Source organism: Amblyomma americanum, chromosome 1 (genome assembly GCF_052857255.1).
Source record: "Amblyomma americanum isolate KBUSLIRL-KWMA chromosome 1, ASM5285725v1, whole genome shotgun sequence".
Classification (NCBI taxonomy): Eukaryota; Metazoa; Arthropoda; class Arachnida; order Ixodida; family Ixodidae; genus Amblyomma; species Amblyomma americanum.
The window spans coordinates 488,610,128-488,629,814 of record NC_135497.1 but is presented as its reverse complement, the minus strand read 5'-3'; the positions used below and the strand labels follow the sequence as shown (position 1 = coordinate 488,629,814).

Here is a 19,687-nt window from a genome sequence, read left to right as displayed (position 1 = left end):
TAATAATTTGGTAATTTGAGAACGAACGCAAATTAAGGTTTTTGCGCTGTGTAAAGGGCAATTGTACTCCTATTTGTTGTCTAATAAGACAAGACATCGGTGCAAGAGGCCGCCGCGGTGTCTCAGTGGCTATGGCACTCGGCTGCTGACCCGAAACACGCAAGTTCGACCCCAGCGGCAGTGGTCGAATTTCGATGGAGGCGAAATTTTAAAGGCCCATGTGCTGTGCGATGTCAGTGCACGCTAAAAAGGAACACAAGATGGTCGAAATTTCTGGAGCCCTCACTACGGCGTCCCTCATAGCCTGAGTCGCTTTGGGACATCCCTTAACCAAACTAAACCAAACATCGCAGCAAGTGATGGGAAGCGATGAAAGTATCTTCGTGAATTTCAAGGAGTACGTTCCATTCAGGACGAACAAGTGCAAGGATGCAAGGATGCGATTTTGTTTTGGGATGCGTTGCAGAGGACCCTAAATGACGACTTCCTTTTAAATTTCTAGCGTTCGTCATCTTGCGGCTACTCAACCTTAGTACGAACCATATGACATGTTTTTCCTTATTGGACTTAATAGCATGCTGTACCGCAACGTTGAACCTCTTGTTTCAGACAGAAGACATTTCAGTCCAATGATGCCCCAACTCAGGGACATTCATGATGAGAGGAACTTTCTACCATATTGGCTTCCGCTGTTGATGCGGTGTCGATCTGTGCCGCCTTTTTAGCTAGCTGTGTCGTTTTCTGTCTAGCTAATGCAGTGCCGTCACAAGCTGCGTGTTTTTCTAAATGATCTGTATACATCGCCTATCTGCACATATAACCTCGTGTAGTAAATACCATGCTGGAAAAAATGGCTGCGGCTTAGCTTTGCTAGCCCCGGTTATTCAAGCGAAAGCTTTGGTATCACCTAGTTACGCCTCGGTTTAGCTGTGGTTAGGCGTGGCTACACGTGTATACCTACGCCTTTCAGCATCTTTTGCTCACCGATGAGCCAGGCGAAGCTCCTGCTCTTCATCGGTTTCGGCTGCCCGGTTAGGGCGTTTACGCTCCCTGTCGATTGCTAGATCCCTCGCACGGTTGGAAATGTAAATTCCGGCCGGATGATCAGACTCGAGTATCCAGTATGCGAGTATCCACTCTCGAGGACCGGCTCCGGCTCGAGGAGGTCGGCTCCGGCTGAATAGCTTCGTCCATAGCGAGACACTCGATAGGCAGCGTGAAGCGGTCCGCGCATCGGCCGCGACGACGGCGCAGCTGCAGCTGCTCAGAGTCACGTGGTACGTAACGTGGTTGCTTACGCAGCTCCGCTCCTCCTGTTCAAGGTCATTCGTGCAGGCAGCCAAATCGGCGGTGCTAGGTTAGTGAGGCTTTCGCTTTCAAAATTTATTCAGCTGGAACCGTCTAATCGTAGGGGTGCAGTGGAATCGTCCCCGTCTCGCACGCTGCAGGCCCGGGTTCAATTGCCTCCTAGACCACAATTATCTTATTTTTCTTCACTGACAGTTCGTGCCTTGTTGAATTTTAGATTGGATAGTGGATTATGGATCTCATTATAAATTGGCTTGTTGGATGGCTGTATATTGGTGGACTGTGGATTGGCTATGGATTGGCGAAAACGTGACGCATTCGGTCCACACGACATATGAATGATTTCGCATTAATAACAATCGCAAATTAATATATTCCGGCATAAGCGTCTATAAGCATTAACTGAGCTCTTAGCAAAATTTCGTTTTGTCTTTACATTTCGCTCTGCCAACAGTAATTTTGCGCTTAGGTGGAGCACTCCGCAAAGCGATAGTACATTGATGGTTCTTTCTAATATAGGGGACATCAGAGCATGTGTAAGGCACATGTGACGTTGTCATTATCCTGATGAGCAGCGTTTCCAGGGGCAGACGACTGCGTTGACCGGTGTCATCTTGTTTAATTTTTTTCTCAGCTGTAGCAGCTTAGCCGTGCTATTACAAACTGTTTATGCGTACTCACGGTTTCGAAAATGTCGTGTCTGTCGAGCTTACTTCAGCTATGCCAAGCTGTGCAGGCTTTGAGTTGTGCAGAAAGCAACCAAATTATTGTCTTACAAAGATGCTTCCAGGTGAAATTTGCTTACTCTTACTGCGGCTGTAGCCCATTTGATTTAGCGCAACATAGGCTCTACACTGCTGATGTGAGACCTTGCTGCGATCGAAAGTTTCCCACTTTCGGCAGCGTATATTGTTTGCCATCCTAGCAGCATTTCTCCGGGGACGCCACACGTGCAGCCGTCGCCAGAACTCAGTGCTTATATTCAAATGAGTGTGCCTTCTAGCAATGATTCCCAGCTCAATAGTACCATTGCTCTCGCTTTCTTCAAAAGCCCTCTGGGCGCTTCCACTTCATGGTTTGAAATTTTCGCATAACAAGCCCAGTGCGCTGTCTACAGTGTAAACCGGTGCAGCAGCTGTGGTTGACGAGAATTTTCACTTCTAGTTCCAGGTTCTTGAGACTCTCAGGGTGGCGTTATCATTATAAATAAATAGCCCAGGTTCCGCACTGTTTTTTTTTACGTATGAGAAGTTGAAAGAAACGAAAAGCATTCGGGAGGAACTTAACACCGCACAGTACTCTCAGAAGACTTGAAGAGTTCTTTTAACAAGAGCTAATGCATGAATATTTTGAGGGAAAGTCGTCAGTGCAGTATTTGAGAGCATGAGGATACAAGCCTGTTTGATCACATTCAAAGTCCTTTCAGAATTAGTACGGGGCACTTCTCTTACTGCTTGCTTCTACTACACTTTGCCGCCTTCGAAATAAGAGACACCTGTTCCGACGTCTCCAGGGTGGTAACCTGAGCGGCGGCCAGAAGCAGCGCATCTCCCTCGCCCGGGCCGTGTACAGCCGCAGCGACGTATACCTGCTGGACGACCCGCTCAGCGCTCTTGACTCCATAGTTGGGAACAGCATCTTCCAGGCGGTCATCGGCCACACCGGCATGCTGGGCAACAAGGTAGGTCTGGGAGTCGTTAAGAGCGCGACTCGCTGCTTGTTACCATAGGACAGAGGCTCCTTGCAATAGTCCATGGTTTGACAGCATGCCGGACGGCATGCGCAATATTTAAAATGGGGAATAATCGCGAGTGCCGTCATTTCTTTACGAGCGGCTGCTAGAGTAGCTTCAAGGAGTACTTTTCTTATTATTCGCATATAAGAAAACCTACAATCTTTTTCTGTTTACAAATTAATTGGCTACCACAATGATCTTATTGCTATCTGCAGCAGTGTTTTATGTGCACGTAACTGCAATATATGAGGGAAGAAAGTTCGAGCATTCAAACAAAAGTTATATCAAAATTATGTTTTACCTCCTGGCATATAATTATTTACTAGTTAGCCTTCTTTTGCGTATGACATTCGGAAGTCATTTTCATGTTTATTGCACTAATAACAAGAAAATACAACCATTTGTGTAAATCTGCCATTTCCTTTCATATTGGCGAGACCTGTGCGTATTCGAATTTTCTTCTGAACGTTTGCTGCGCAGAGGCACGGTGTAGTCCTTTTGCAAGTTAACGCAGATTGAAGCAATATAGTCTTTACACCGGTTTAATGGGGTCAACGCAGCCTGTCAAAGCGGGAACTTGTACGCGCTCCTAAGCAAACAAAATTACTTCCTGGTAGGCTTAGCCTTAAGGAACACGCGGGAGAAGTGAGGCATGGGAAGTAGAGTGGACTGTCGTATTGAAAAAAAAAAACAGGTGCTAGCTTTGAAACAAGAACACAGGGAAACCGCAGGACAAAGCACTGCTCCCAGTTCACTTTTTTTGTTCAGATGCTTCTTTGCAGAAGCATTGTAAGGCCGCGCTTCACCAACGCGTACATTTTTTATTCCCTTGGCTTGCGGTCACTGCGGGCCTCCGGTCTACGCTCCCCCCCTCCTACCCGTGTGCCTACCCCCCCCCCCCCCCCCCTTACCCCCGCAAGCAGTGGCAAAGGCGCAGGAGGAACTGGCTGATTGACCACTGTGACGACCGAAGACACCTGGCTTTGTTAAGCGCACCAAGAAAGCATGCGAGGCGCGCACAACGAGCACGTGGCGCCGCCAGGTTTTAGGCAGCGTTCCCACTGCGGCAGAATGCGGTACACCTCGCATTCCGCGATGGGCCCTTTTTTTCTTTTTTTTTTGGCATTCTCGATGGCACCGAAGCGTCGCGGTTCTCCGCCGTCTGACATTCCTGCGGCGAGCCAGTGGATCAGTGGTCTCGCCAATTAGCTGTAAAACAACTTTTCATCCTTCGAGAGGCGACGTGCGGGTGCGGGAGGGAAGGGGAAAGCATCAAGCAATAAGGACGAGAACTCCCCCCCCCCCCCCGGGGAGAGGGTTTTCAGAATGTTTTTTGTATGTGTTTCTTTTTCTTTTTAGCCAAGCCCTGGGCTCGAAGTTGTGCCCAACCTTCAGGGGTTGTGGCTACCTCCATTGGTTATCGGAGCTTAAGGCGGGCCTCGAATATGACCGCCCTAACTTCTTTGTTTGCAAAAGCTTTAAAATTGCATGTAAAATCATTGGAGGGCAGTCTTGTCTAGTCCTGTCTAGTTGAGCTAGAGGCTCCGTGCAGTGGCACGTAGTTGTACAGACCTAGACTCTAACCTCGGGTCGATGAGTAAAGTCTTGTCGAGTTTCTCTGTGCGAGATCTTTTCTTTTAAGTTACAGTTTGACTGTCTGTGTGACTCAACTTGTAAAGCAGTTTGCCCTTGTACATCTTGTAAATATATTCTCTCTTTGTATTTATCATATGGAATCAATCATCGTCTGCTCCTTCAACACCGTCGAATTCACGTTTGGAGAGGTCCTGTGCCCCTCCGAAGAAACGCAAAGAACCATCTTTGAATTTACTCGCATATTCATAGTAGTATTAACTATTGCATTCCTTCTTGGGGAAACACCTACAGAACACACATATCACCGCTACAACAAGTAAAGAAAGAACTATACGCATTGTTACTTTCAATAACTATTTATGCTATTAACTATTTATAACCATTAGTGCATGCTGCTAACACCCAAGGGGTCTCATCCATGGTTTATGATTCTCTTGGAATTCTCATCTTTAAGTTCACGAAAGGATGGCTTCCCATTCCGGTAATTAATAGTATCCAGTTTCTTCGACGAAGTTTCACTGGCTTTTCGTGCCAAAAAAATTCCCTATTGGTATGGAAGCCTTGAACTAGCTACGTTAAATTAACAGCAAATTGCTCTGCCTCGTTTTTGTGAAATTCGTTATCATTTGGTATAAAGCAATCATCTAACATTCATATTTTCAAACGTATTTTTTGTACTTTGCTTTAATTCACGATAAAAACTCTTTTTTTCCAATAGATAGAGCATACGGTGCACTCACTTGACTTGTTTTCCTCTATTTACGCACATATATACATTCACCCAAATTATGTTTCTGTTTATAGTTGTATCATCTTGAATTTTGGCGTGTTTTATTAATTACTTTATGCAATCAGTTTCAGTTTTATCCGCTGTTGTTTGTAGATATTGATTTTTGCAAGTTTGTAACAGAACGTTTTGCTATGCTTGAGGACCTCCTCCTGTATTTGTCAAATATGTGTATGCACTGATCCATCGTTTACAATAAACTGATTCTCATCCCGAAAAAACAACCCAGATGAATCACACGCCACGTGCCAGCCATTGAGCGGGAAACATTAACACTCAAATCTATTTTCCGACAAATATCTTTTGTTTTGTCAGACAGGCTCATGGCGGATCGGTCAAACATGATGAATTTTCAAGCTATGAAATTCTTCCACTGGCTGCCGCGTCACGCCATCCCGGCGACAAAACCCAGCACTTGTCCTTGAAAGCAGCGGTGCGCAAATTGCGCGAGCGGTGACCCTTCTTCACGGATTTACATGTTCAAAAGTTCGCACATTCACCCACACTTTATACACTCGACTTTTCTGGAGAAGAACGACGAAACATGCTTGATATTACACCCTCCTACCCCTTCGGTTTCACCACCCTTACGCTATCTTTTAAACATTGAGCATTAACTTAATACATCTTCGCGGATGAAAACGTGGCTGGAACGCCATATCTGTCGGCAACCCTAATTCCGCTGATAAGTGGATGAGCGTACGGTACAATCACGGGACTGCAGTGTTCATTCGTCTTCTTACGTGTGCCTTTGCATTTTACACACAGAGTAATTTTTTTCTTGTCTTGAACATCACGTTACCTGGGCACCAACTTTGCTCTAGCCTTTCTTCCTAATGGATAACGCTCACTTTGCGTAATTTGTGATACGGCTGTTATACAGTAAACTTCAAACACGACATAAGTATTCATACGAGTGCTCTTGTCTAGAATTTTGTGTTTTTTTTTTAAGATGAACGCATACAAACTACCTCAACTTTCTGCCTCGTTGCAGACTGCCCACATGGAAGAGGCAGTAGGTGCGCCTGTGTGTATTAGGAAGGGATAGGTATGACCAGGTGTCGTCATTAGTTTTGGTAGTGAAGCTTCATTTACTGCAGAATACCACAGTTCCAGAATACAACTCAAGCCTGCTGCAAGTGGAATAGTTTGTACTTCCGTGTTTCTCCGAAACGGAAAACAGTTGCCTGGAACACAGCACCGGGTACCAAAGGTAAAAGCGCAACTTCCGGATCGAAAATTGGATAGGCGGAACAAGGCAAGTGCACTTAAGATAGACAAAAGGGCTGCCTACTCGCCTAATATTAGGGGGAAAAAAGCAGCCAAAAGGGACGGGTAGCGCTTTTCATCTATTTCACAAGAGCACTCACAACAGGGCATATTCGAGGACAGGTAGAGCATGCTTCCTTCTAGCCTATGTTGTGTTTCGTGCTTCTCTCCCAGCAATGTAATCTTCTTATCGACCAGCGCAATTTCTTGATATTTTTCACAACTTCGAAAAATCCGCAGTCATTGGTGAAGCAGCTCATCTCGTAGCACACATTAAATGCGCAGTTTTTGGCGATTTCACTAAGTTTGCGTGAGGCACTCTTTCTTCGGAACTAGTTTTAGCAGAACCGTAGAACAACAATAAACAAGAAATAAATGAAGGGTTACCGCGCACTTATATGAGGTTTTGTTGCTGAGGCTATGTGATAACTACCTATTGCTCCACTCTTGTTTCTATTGCGCGTATCACTCGGTGTGCATGCTTAGCACAAATTGTTAACATTGCCTGCCACCTCTTGCCCATAATCTCGTGTCTCTGATGCGCCATTCCGCACGCAATGCTGTTTTTATTTTCAAGCAAGCCTTTTTCGGAGTCCAGTTGGTTTACGACGGCAGCAATGACGTAGAAAGAGAATGCTTGAGACCCGTGTACTGTACAATGTGCGCACTCTAAAGAACCCCAGCAGGTCCAAATTATTCGGAGCCCTCCACTACAGCGTTTGTCATAGCCTGAGTCGCTTTCGGATACCCAAAGCAATAAATCAAACCAAACCTTGTATTGTCGCTTATGTCCTCATTCTGTCCACTATTACTAACCCCACAGACATATAGTTAGGACCTGTTTGTCAAATCCCACGCTTCCTACTGCCTTGCTTGCTTATTTTCTTGCTTGCGGTGTTACTGAGTCCTCACTTTTTCTGCTCCACTTTCCTCTGTCTTTAAGCATTTTTCTGCGATTCCTATTGGAAGCTCTGAACACCCTCTCCACCAAGCCTGTCCTTTTTGTCTAGCCTACGTACCTATCGTGTATGTTCTAATTGCCTCGAACCCTATACTCACCGGGACCCTTCCCCTTTCTCCTTTCCTTTCGCCATTCACCCTCGCCTTTTACCCTGTTCCCCGTACATGGCTGTTTAGGCTCACCTTTCTCCAGCTGGCACTTCTACATTACATGGTGATTATGTAACAAAATCCAACACCATGTTTTTTTTTTTACCGATAATTTTCCCCATCGCTTAAGGAGGGAGTCGGCTTCCTAAATGTTTTTCTTTTATGGATGGATTTGCGCCAAATTTTTAGCACATTAGAAATAATTTTATGACCACTTTCACGAAGTTTCGATGCTATGGCTCCAGAAAATTGTTTTATAATATAATGCTTTTTATCATACTACTATTGTTGTTGGTGGCTATTTATTATTAAAATTAACAATAAAAGTAAACAATGTGGCTAGCCGCGGCATCTGCCATCGAAACCTGAAGCACCTGAGCTTCGGCTTGCGGGAATAAAAGAACAGGGAGAGGGAAAGAAAGAGGGAGCGATAGTAAAAAAAATATGGGAGTAGGGCGGCAATGTGCACTATGTGCAAATACAGGATGTCAATTTACAGGAAAGCCACAGAATTCAGATATTGTGACAGCTGGCTGGTTAAGCATTACCGCTTTGTTGCTGGCGCAGTAGAGGTTAAGATATCCTGAGAAAGCACAAATTTTGGTTGCAAATTTTTGAAGTGCACTGCCGTTGACATATCTAGAGTGAGAAGAAAGCTTCACACCAGAAATTTAGCAGTCACAAATTTAACAAAAGTAGTCTTGATCAGCACAATAAACATGATCAAATGGGCAGAATAGTAGTGAAGAAATCTGCTCCGCAAGGCGAGTATCTACGCAGAAATCCTTAACGGTGGAAAGCGCGCACTGTTCCGGCGTTCCCCCACAATACACATCCGCCGAGGTTCAAAGGAGTATTTTTTAGACTACTTCGCGGTCAATTTCAGCAATGAAACTTCGGGGCAGCATTATAAGCGAGGCATACGAGCGGATACTAAAATTATAAAGGAAACTGAACTTGTCGGTATTTCTTCAACTGAATACGCTGCACACTCTGCAGACACGCATAATGGTGTGCAACCAAGGCGGCTACTTGCGCCACATGGACAAGCTGGTGCTCGTGCACGACCGGGGAGTCCGCGTCTATTCCTGCGTGGAAGATCTGCTGGCCGACCAAGACTCGCCAGAGACCCTCAGGGAAGGAGCCCGGGCGGAGGCAGTGCACTGCGCTCAGGAAGACGGGTCAGCTTGTGCTCTTTTCGAAACCGTATATTTTTTTTCTGCTAGTTTGCATAAAGTATCAACTGCAGTAGCGCTACGTAGTAGCCGCACTTTACGGATTTCTGGCAACCGTAAATACGACCCTGAAGCCTCTGATACACGGCAAGCTGCAACTAAGTCATACCATGTCATATCACAGTCTACCATATCACATCATCCTTATAGCTTGTCATGTCATAGCATGACTTGGCATTTGACCGGTGACCTAGACATGACCATGATCAAACCTTGACTCGGCCTTGACAGTGGCATGCCTTGGCATGTTCTGTCGTGTTCTTTCATGACCTTCACTGTAAGCAACAATCGCCTTGCATGCACACATTACATCGAACTTCATGTTACACTCAACCTCACGACTTTACAACCTTTAATAACAATGCTAACAACGCCAAAGAAGGCAAAACAACGCTAGACCAGATAATTCACGTGCTACAGCACAATATTCCGCGCTTAGCCATGATAAGCCGCCTGCAATTTTTTACCTGCACCTACGTGTCTCTCAATTTCATGGTTAGTAATTAGGGCTTACAGTCGATGAGAGTTTTATTTTGAGGGCAACGGCGCGAAAAACGCGGGCGAAAATAAAGGAAACACAGTACGCGCGCTGACTCACAACGAAAGTTTATTCACAGGAAACGTAGCCCTTCAAATGTATTTACAACTGGAATTTTTACCTGTGCAGTTTTATTCTTTGTCACATGGCTTATTTTGAAGCCTATCATGGCATTTTCTTTCCAAGTAGCAAAAGAAGCACACATTGAATTTCTTCACGTGTCTCATAACTTCACAATGTTCTGTTAAGAACGAGCTGTGTATTCAGTGGCGCGCGTCCAGTTTGCGATGAAGGCTATTACTGTTTCCACTTCTGCGTGGTTGGGATTAAGAATTTCTTTACATCTATCATGATATAAGGAGCAGCAGCTTACAGACCTAGAAATGGAAATAATTGAGTCTCGCCATGCTTTTACAACACAAGTCATCTAGTGGCTCGATGTTTGTACTTGGCACACTGTGTAAAAGTAAAAACTAGCGAATTTAAGAACGAAATAACAGGCGACATGCCCGACAGTTCGGTACAAACACAAAGTGTTCACTTCGTGATTATCAAGAATCATGTGGCCAAGCTCCCATCACCATGGACTAGAATTCTGGACAAAAACATTTTTTAATGGGAAAGAGTTTATGAACGCAGTTCATCGTATATTGTAAGATAAAAGTCAATATATACGCAGGTCTCCCATCGGCAAGCTTACAGCTTTTTGCCATTAACTTTCTCGCTATCGTCAAAAGCGATTCCCACTGGTTCTCTTTGGCAGCCTTAACTGCTCAATGCGACCGATTGAAAAACTTTAAAATGAAGATTTTGCAGCCTAACAGAAGAATGAACAATTACTTTCAATACTCCTGTAAATGTGCCTCACAATTTCTCAATATTCAAAATTTTCGTACAAGAATGTTGGAAAAGAACAAGAAATCAGAGGAAACCTATGAATTTCGTAGGGAAACCCTAAAAGAAACGTGTATGAGGAGCATAAAAATCACTTACTACTCTCATCGTTTAACAACACGTCAGTTAAAAGCTCTCGCTGTTACATCGCGGCGATTGGCACATGCAGTACGTCATTCAGCGCATGTCATCGATTTACGTGGCAGCAGATACTGGAACTGTGCTTGAAAAAATACGTGGGAAATTCAATATTCATTATAGTGTATTGATTTCCTTTTATTTGCTTTACAGTAGAAGCCCCTGAATTTGCATTGCGAAGAGCATGAGAACTCGATGATTTTCAATAGTTGTGAGAAAGGTTTGCCTGTAGTGTATAGTAGCCCAGGCTACGGATTCTGGGCTTTGAAATGCACTCTAAGGAACAGCCAGCTAGACACGCGCTTTAGAGTATTTTTTAGCTCCCTCTAAAACTGCAAAAAGGGCAGTTCAAGCTCTGTGTTGAGCCATCTACATGGACGGATGAATGTTACGAACGTCCCCTTTGAAATAGGGTGGGGCAGATGCCACCATCCTCGAAATTTTTTCCTTTAGATTCACTATCGAATCTTCCGAATTTAGCGATAGTAATTATTACTTCATTATTTTTTCTTTAAATAATAATTCTTTTGCGTTCGACAAACATTTAATCCTGAATTTGCATCCTTACGCCACCGCCCTGCTCTTCAGCCAACAATCTTCCAATCTCGTTGTGCTAACGTCTACGGCAGATATATTTCCATTACCTATGGTATCTCAAAACCTTACGTCCTCAGGGAGAGTGAGTGTGGCTGTTTCAACATCTGCGGAGAGACTCCCACATTATAGTGAAATATATTCCGTTGTTTCTGTCTATTCACCCTTCTCAAGACGCGCCCTTTCGTGAAAGCCTGCATCTACTCTCTCTAGATCACAGTGTTCAGTTAATTCAGGTTATAGAGAAGCTACTTCTTGGAATGGCACTTTCGTTGCATAAGAATTCGACGACTATGTGCTTTCGGTGAGTGCACGTATATATCTATCGGTTCTCGCTAGCCAGTAAATTATCGACATGTTATAAAAACCATGTTAGCCGTTCATGGTGCCGACTGTCTAAGCGCATATAAAACTTTTGCATTACGATTGACCTTCGGCCAGACGAAGATGAGCAGGACAGCTCTACAATAACCCTCTGCCTCGTGGTGATGACAGGGCTAACCCAACACTGAATTGCGTCATGCCCTCCTAGGTCACGCGACCACACTGGGCACATTGTCTATGGCGCCAACACGCGCAAAAAAATTTGCATAACATTTTTATTGCCCAGCACGAAGGTATGAAAGTCCTTACCACATTATTACACCGATGGCGTTTTTCCGCGAGAAACGGAAATAATAAAGAAACAATCTTGCGGCAAGGATGCGTTATGCGCCATTAACAACAGAATCGCACTGATGTTTCTGCACAAACGGGTGTGAGTATTGCTTTGTGCTGCTCTGCGTAAACACCGATATCTTCAGTTCTCTTCAAGCGTGCATTCTGAAGATTGTTCTTTGCGGGAGCATGTCCAAAGAAGCGCACGGTTCTGATAAAGCGGGCACTATTTTCTAATGGGCATTCAAACTTTCCGTTAGAGCTCAAGCCAAGGAAGGTCAAGAGAACGAATCAGCGGGACGTGTCATTCAAAAAGAGCAACAAGGTTCAGACAAGGTATGTTGTTTTCACCTCATAGTCGTCCTATAGGTTAGAAATGTCCGCGACATGCAATCTTTATGACGAGGGTCCAGCAGTTCGGGTCAACAACAGGTGGCTGTTTATAACCAGGAAGAAACGGAGAAGTCAAACTAACGTTTGGTAAAAATTCACTGAACACTTCACGCAAGCTTGGACAAGGGGACTGAACAGCAGAACGCACACACTAAAGAGGTGCCCAGCGATACGAAATGTCGTGAACACAACGAGCTTCGGTAGTCAACGTGCTCACTCCGCGCTGGGGCCATCCTCGGCGAACAACCGCTGCCCAAAAACGATTCTCCCGGCCTTGTCATTCCTTCCTCAGCCTTTTCGGGTAGCCTTTGTTAATTAAAAAGATATTTTTCCGCATAAATAGTATACCCTGGCCTCAAGGAAGCCAGTTCGTTAGTTTTTCAATAGCGAGGAGCAACTTAAAATCATTTTCCAAGCATATACAAACATTTGTACAATGTCACAGCGGCTGGAATTTGCCACTTTAAAATACCGTGATATGTCACATTTTGTGAGATTTTAGTTGCTTTCTACCCCAGTTATTCGTTTTTCAAAATGAACATCCGCCAAACAGCACAGCTTGCCGCTCTACTCTACTATATCTAACATTAAAGGAACAGTGAGGAGAAATTGAAGTTGGCTTGTATCGATATAATACCAGCTCCTGATCACAAAAACGCCGCTCTTACTGAAAACAAAAGCTCTTGTAAGGTAGAATATAGCAAGAACCAAAATACAGGTATCGCCGCCACAGGCCAATCTCGCAAGTACAAGCGTGGAGACGTCATAGGACAAGAGACGCCACTTTGGAGAAATTTTCCTTCTGAGATTCACCGCGAATCTCTGAAAGTGACAAAGGAAGGTTGCGCGGTTCAATATTTAGGTGAGTTTTGTTTTAAAACCGATAGTTCACTTTTATCACGCAAGGAAGGCAGACAAAATACAACCTGAATGTTGGAAGCAAAGAAAACCGCTGCTTGGCGGCGCCAGAGGCGGCCAGGAGAGTTTCGATTTATTATGGCGCTTCCCGTCTATGAGCTTGGCGTGCCCAGTGGTCTTGTTTTTGACGCGCCTCGATATACAAGCGCCGAACAGCAGAGGAACTCCAAGTGCCGCTCAAGTGCTAGTTAACCTTTGAAGGAGCCTGTTAATGCTTGTCAGATGATCGCCACGGTGGATGAAAAACTATGATGGCACGATGGTCGGTGGTCGTGCAAGGCCGTTCGCAGTATAAAGATCACTTGTGTCCTCGCACGCTCGCCCGGCGTAATATTCTCGGCTGTGCCAGACATCTTCAAACAACTTAACGGAAACCGTGTATTAGGGACGGGAGACAAGGTACAAAACAGTTAAGGAAAAAAAATTGCTCATGGCCTAGCTCTGTTAGGCCAGGAGACAGGTAGCGAAAGCGCAGAGATTTCTGCATCGGAAGAGTGCATTCACTAGATGAGCCTTGAGCCGTCGTGGCGGAGTGGTAGCTTCTCCGCCTCAAATGCCAAAGGTCCTGGCTCCATTCCGAGCCTCGGCACAGGATTTTTTTTTATTCGGTGAGTGGGCGGGGCGTTTCTGTGGCTCCCATAGATGCTGCTACCGAATGCGTTGATTAGCGATTAAGCGCAGGCTCTGTTAAGGCGCGTTTATGCTCCATCGTAACGCGCGCGAGCGTGCTGCACGGCGACGTCACGTCGGCCAAAGCGAGACCCTTTATACTCCAACTGCGCTTGACCGCCGATGCGTTCGGCGGCTTCGGTGCACTCTGACCGCACTGGCGGTGACTTGGAGCGTGTGTCTATTTCGCGCCGAGTGTGCCAGCTTCCGACGGCCCGGCCAGACTGATTCGGCTCCGCGGCGAGGTGCGCGTTGTGACGTAATTCAATATCTTCGGCAGTTGGGCGGAGCTGTTCTTTTCGAGCTCTCGGCCAATTTAATCCATTCACAGTGCACATCTGAAGGTACATGCAAGTGGGCGAGAGATCCCGATCCAGTGGACTCGTTGGATCTAGCGGAAGCCGCTGAAGCGTCGTGCGCCGGCTTTAGTGTAAAGCCGCCAAGTTTAAACGCGACCGCCCTTGAGCACCCATCCGTTTTTTGTGGCAAAAAAATAAATAACTTGGCCCTTGCAACCGTGGGAGACCTCGACGCAGCCTGCTGCACCGTGCAACCGCACCGTTCAAGGAATCACAATCCGTTGGCCCCAAAGCCCCGGCCAGCCTCTGATGAGCGCAACGCGCCGACCATGTCCTGGTCCCTCGCGACTCCCCGCACTGGGATTATGATAATTAGTTTGCAACGGCTGCTCACGGAGGAAGGGGGAAATGACCCGCCGGAGCCTAAACTAACCGTGTTCCCTCAAAAGCATCGCACGCTCTGTGGGGCTGAGGTCGCTGAAATGCAGGCCGTAGTTTTTGCGAGAACTTCGTTGTCGGGATCGGGAACGGGATCGATCGTAACGCTGGCAAGACGCCGGTGCAGACGTAAACGAAGCGACGGTAGCGACCCCGATAGAGGCCTTCAACTTGCGGCGGAGGTAGCTTTTATTTCGGCTGCTGCTAGACCGCACCGCTAGCCGCCAGAAATCATGGAGTCTGCGTTTACGTCACGTTTCAATTCACTCACCCCTTTGACGTCATAAGAGGGAGTAGTGACGTCAAAAGAGGCGCCGCGTTTGAATCGGAGTGACGGGAAAAACTTTTCCAACTTCTAATCCAAATTCTTTTGAATTAAATGCACCTTTCGCTCCCGGACAAGTGGCGACAAAGCCATGAAATGCCGAACTATCAGATTTTGCTAAAAAAAAGTTTGACAGAGTTCTCCTCAGTGTCCCTTTAACTCGTCAGGGCATATGGAATGATTTTGTGTTTCGAAGATGCTCCACACGCAAAGAATTCAGAGAAAAAAGCGATATTATTCTTATAAAGATTGTCTTCATTAAAATAGTCGAAAATGTTTTATTTCCCTCAAAATTTTTTCAGCACATTTACAATGCAGTAAACGAAAAAAACCATCAGTTTTACCAAGTTCAATCGTTCGCACAAAAAGTACCGGATTTGTATTCGGAAGAATACTCAATTCACGTGAACCAAAGGAACCTTTACCGGGAGTAGCACAGTCTAACAAAATGCTACAAGTTCGGTATGTGCACAATTTTGTACGTTGCGCCTCAAAGGGTTAACGCTAATTCCCGTCTCCTAGCAGCCAAAGCGGTAGCACTCGTCTGATGCCTCACTTAGGGTGCGCATACTTAAGTCGGCGCATATCAGCACTACGCGTTTCAGAGCTTGGTCGTTTCAGCCCTGAATTGCATGGCATGTCTGAATAACACTTACTGCAGCACGTAGCGCAGGTCAGCATCCTAAATTAAATTCTCACTTCGCGAAAGTTTAAAAGTAGGCTAGTTTGTTGATTGTTTCAGTCGACATTGGAGCCTGAGCGCTACTTTTCAGCAACTTGAAGACTATGGAAAGAAAAGACAGAAGGCAAGACGATGAGGTGCCACAACCACCTTTGATTTATTCTCTGGTGCTGCCTTAATTAATAATACGCAATGAATAAAAAACGGTGCCCAACTGCACTTCCATGAAAAACGTCGGTCCCAAGATGCTTTTCAGAGACAACAGCACCGCCTAAAGGATGCTTTCTTGGGCTAGTCGATACATGTCCATCAGGTACAGGCACTAGCTAAATAAATTAAATCTTTCGACCGATAAACATTATGATATGGGGCGTTCTAAATGATGTAAGCTCGCGCCGTCATGCTTCCGAAGAGGCAGGGACGAACCGGCCATCCAGATTTAATCGAGGTAGAAGGTGTGAATACAGCGCCTCCAATTTCGAACGCAGCATCACGCTCCGTAGAGTAATAAGGAGAGTTCAACAGTCCCACTTTTTGAAGTGGGTGAGTCTCTTCTCGTTTTCCCCTTCCCGCTGTGATGGTCTTCGCGTTTCATCTGAAGCTGACAATACCATGTGTTTCGTTATATAAGATCCGAATTTTTTAATTGTTTTTTGAGGAAAAAAGAAGCTTTTCGCGGTATAGTAATATCAGTTCTAACGGCCGTTAAAATACAGTCGAAATATGGGAACTAGTAAATTTATTGACTAAATTTTAATAAGTTAACTTTGTAACAATTGCCCATAGGCACGTGGCTGCAAATAGAAATTTGTACCCAGCAATTAGTAGGAGCCACGTCACTTTTCAGAGTTTTTGAATAAAGAACTACGCTCGCCGCTGTTGCTCGACTAATTTGGGCCATTTCTCGCGCCATTCGAAAACCGCGTGCTTGCGGGAGGGTGCAGAACGACGTCAATCAAATCGCGACAATCTGTGACGCACGGACCATGCGGCAGTCTCTGCTCGGCCTCCGCTGCAGGGCTGCCCGCTTCGCTACCCCAGCGCGTAAGGTACAAAATATAAGATCCTTCAGAGCTTTTAACTTCAGGCAGACGGTGTGAGCACGTTACAGAGCTTTTCACGAACTGCTATTGAGGCAGGATATCGCCGTGGCTTCTGGTGCCGCAACATGGCGCCACCATTTGTGGACGTAGCGGCTGCGGGTGATGAGCTAAGCTCGAGGTGGCTTATTTCCACAAACTTCGCCAGCCCTGAATGCAATGCGCCCTAACGACGCAGGAGCAGCACTATCAAAAAGCAAAGCTCCAGCGAGGGTTCAGGCATTTATGCAAATACGAGAGCAACCGCTGCTTCTACAAAAGACGGTTGATTGGTCTGTTGTTTGCCAATACGTTACTCTGGCGAGCAAAATACGGTCAACATCTGTTCGTGCGATGAACAGCTTTGTGAGTGTAAGTTTAATGACCTTGCGGTATAGCGACTTTCGATGGTGTAAATTTGTAATTGATTGTAGGGAAAACTGCGCAACAGGAACAAGTATGATAGAGAGAGACGGGCTAGTTGGTGACTATTATAAGAATGCATCTTTAAACCGCGATAAAAAGACAAGGGACGCGGAAGAAACTAACAGGACAGAACGAGGAACTTCCTGGAACCGCGCTCTGTCCTGTTAGTTTTTTCCTCGTCCCTTGTCTTTTTAGCGCGGTTTCAAGATGCATTCTAGCAATAAGAACATCCGCTGTGAAAATAGGTTACAGTATCCACTAAGGCACTAATTCTTGCATTTAAAGATGCCGCTCAGTAAGCTTACTGCGGTACGCGTTCCCAGTCTGCTTTCAGCATTCTCTGCGCCCTGGTGAGGCTTTCCGGCTGGCCGGCCATGGTCGCTTCGGGCGCGTTCGTCCTCAGTGCGACGGCGCTGACGCTGCAGCAGCTCTGGATTAAGCTGTGGACGGACGTGTCCTCAGATGGCGAGGCGAATGTGGACGCACACCGAGACTCCTGGATCAAAGTGCTGGTCGGATTTTGCGCATTCGACGGTGCGTACGCTCTTTGCTGGTGGTGGAACTCGAGGCGGTGTCGGCAGCTCAGCTGGCATCGGCAGTCGTGGAGAGTACGGTTAATGGTGAAATAAGCCGCTCCCCCTGTTAATGTCGTATGTGCATCGCTCAGGTACACCCGAGAAAAACACTCAAGTTTTTTTCTCTCTGAAGGCACATGGTCAGGCTGATAAATCGCCCACGGCAAGCAGTGTAAAGGTGTGAAAATTGGCAACTGAATTAACCAGGCAGGAATGAAGACTCTGGCTATCTTACTTGTGCACCGTGTGATGACTTCTCCGCGCCTGCGATATGCGTTATCTCGTACAAAAGTTCCAGGGAAAAGCAACAATGACCGTACTGAGCATTCGCCGGTAAGCCGGCGCGCGCAGTACTAAGCAGCATTTCCGTCATCGCTAAAAAGCTCACAGGGATGAAGGAAACATTTCCACCACGCCGTACGTTAACCAACGCGACTGGTTGCTAAACGCTGCTTAGCTGTGGCGCGACCTTGATAAGGACATACTAGAAGTCAATCTAGCAGCTGTTTACTGCCGACTGCATTGTCACTTTTTACGCAGGTTGCAGCAGCCAAATATGTATAAAAGCAACTAGCCCGGGCCTGTCCTTGAGCAGACAAGTGAAGAGAAAAGAGGGGCTCGTTATCCCATACACGAAGAAGCCGACGGTCACAGAAACCAGAGAAGCATAGATGATTTCTTTTTTTAATTTGTAGAGGTCATCAATGAGATGTTAATAACGTAATAATTTAAAGGTTAGAAAGCAAAAAAACCAACGGCATGCATCCGTTGGAATCCCAACACACGATCTCCGAATTTGGCGTCCAGTGCTCTACGAGCAGAGCTACGGCGACGGCTGTCAAATCTTCTGCTTTCGGAGGTAATATATGTAGTGTAACCGAAGCTTGAGAGTATTCACCATCACCATCCTCGATCACAGCGGCGGATGCAGTACGCCCTGTAGTACGTGCGAGTGCGACGTGAAACGTGAACGAACGGTGAGGGCAGAAGTTCTGCGAGAACACTCTTACACGCAACCTATGGCACAAAGAGTGGCAGAACCGAGGCCCGCGTTAGCTATTGAGCAGACGAGGCAAGGTAAATGAGCGGTTCGTTGGACATACAATGGTGGAATCCAAAAGTCACCGAAACCAAAGCAGCATAGGGGATTCTTCTTAATTTGTGGTGTTCATCAATGAAAGAGTAATTGTTTAAAGGTAAATTATTTTAAACCAGGATAAAAAACCGCGTGCCGCCGGTGGGACCCGGAACCCTTTTAGCGCCGCTCGCCAGGCCTCGTAGGCCTGGAAGCTCCTGTGTGTGCCTGTTACTCGCCGCAACTTATCCTTTTTTTCTCGCCTTTCTGTCGCAGTGCTGTGCCGCATCGCGGGAGGTCTGCTGTTGGCCGTGAGCAGCCGTCGCCTCTCGCAGAGGCTGCACAGCGAGATGCTGGGCCACGTGCTGGGCAGCCCGGTGTCCCTCTTTGACGCCTTGCCCCGGGGCCGCATCCTGAACCGCTTCTCGGCAGATATGGACTTCATCGACTCGCGGACGTTCCTCAGCGGCAAGCAGAGCGTGCAGAGCGTGCTCTTCACCGCCGCCAAGATCGCCGTCATCGCCACGCAGTCTCCGCGCGTGCTGGCTGTCGGGGGCGTCGCCGCGGTCCTCGTCTTCTTCGGCCTGGTGAGCACACGAGCGGGGTTGCTGCACCCTTGCGTCGAAGCAGCGGTCGCGTTTAACATAAGACAGAAGGAAGCTTTTCCCAGCAATTAGAAGTCTTGAGGCCAACCAAACAACCCACCGTCGTCATACGCCTACTGCCTACATATTTCTTTGCGCTAAATGTTTGATCGACTTACATGGTATCCTGCATCAATACCTAGTTTTTGACCATCTCTCTCTTTATTTGCGGGTAAGATACACTGCTCGGAGGGAACATTTTCGTGCGTAACCACTAATCCGATGGGAACCAACCCCGAGGAACATCGTCCATTGTCTGTTCGCCTTGCGCGAACGCACCATCACGCGACACTGTCCGCTCTT

General features: G+C 46.4%; 2 protein-coding genes across 5 annotated transcripts in view; one reads left to right on the top strand and one right to left on the bottom strand.

Moving 5' to 3' along the window:
• l(2)37Cb (DEAH-box helicase 16 lethal (2) 37Cb) overlaps positions 1-19,687 on the bottom strand; it is a 551,956-nt gene that overhangs the window by 256,776 nt on the left and 275,493 nt on the right. The window lies entirely within an intron of this gene.
• LOC144116084 (multidrug resistance-associated protein 1-like) overlaps positions 1-19,687 on the top strand; it is a 194,839-nt gene that overhangs the window by 132,539 nt on the left and 42,613 nt on the right. For all 3 annotated transcript variants that reach the window (XM_077650745.1, XM_077650744.1, XM_077650746.1), the window contains 5 exons: positions 2,822-2,989; positions 8,805-8,986; positions 12,122-12,197; positions 17,414-17,624; positions 19,017-19,327. In XM_077650745.1, the coding sequence (XP_077506871.1) occupies positions 2,822-2,989; positions 8,805-8,986; positions 12,122-12,197; positions 17,414-17,624; positions 19,017-19,327 (948 nt within the window). The remainder of the gene's footprint in view (positions 1-2,821; positions 2,990-8,804; positions 8,987-12,121; positions 12,198-17,413; positions 17,625-19,016; positions 19,328-19,687) is intronic.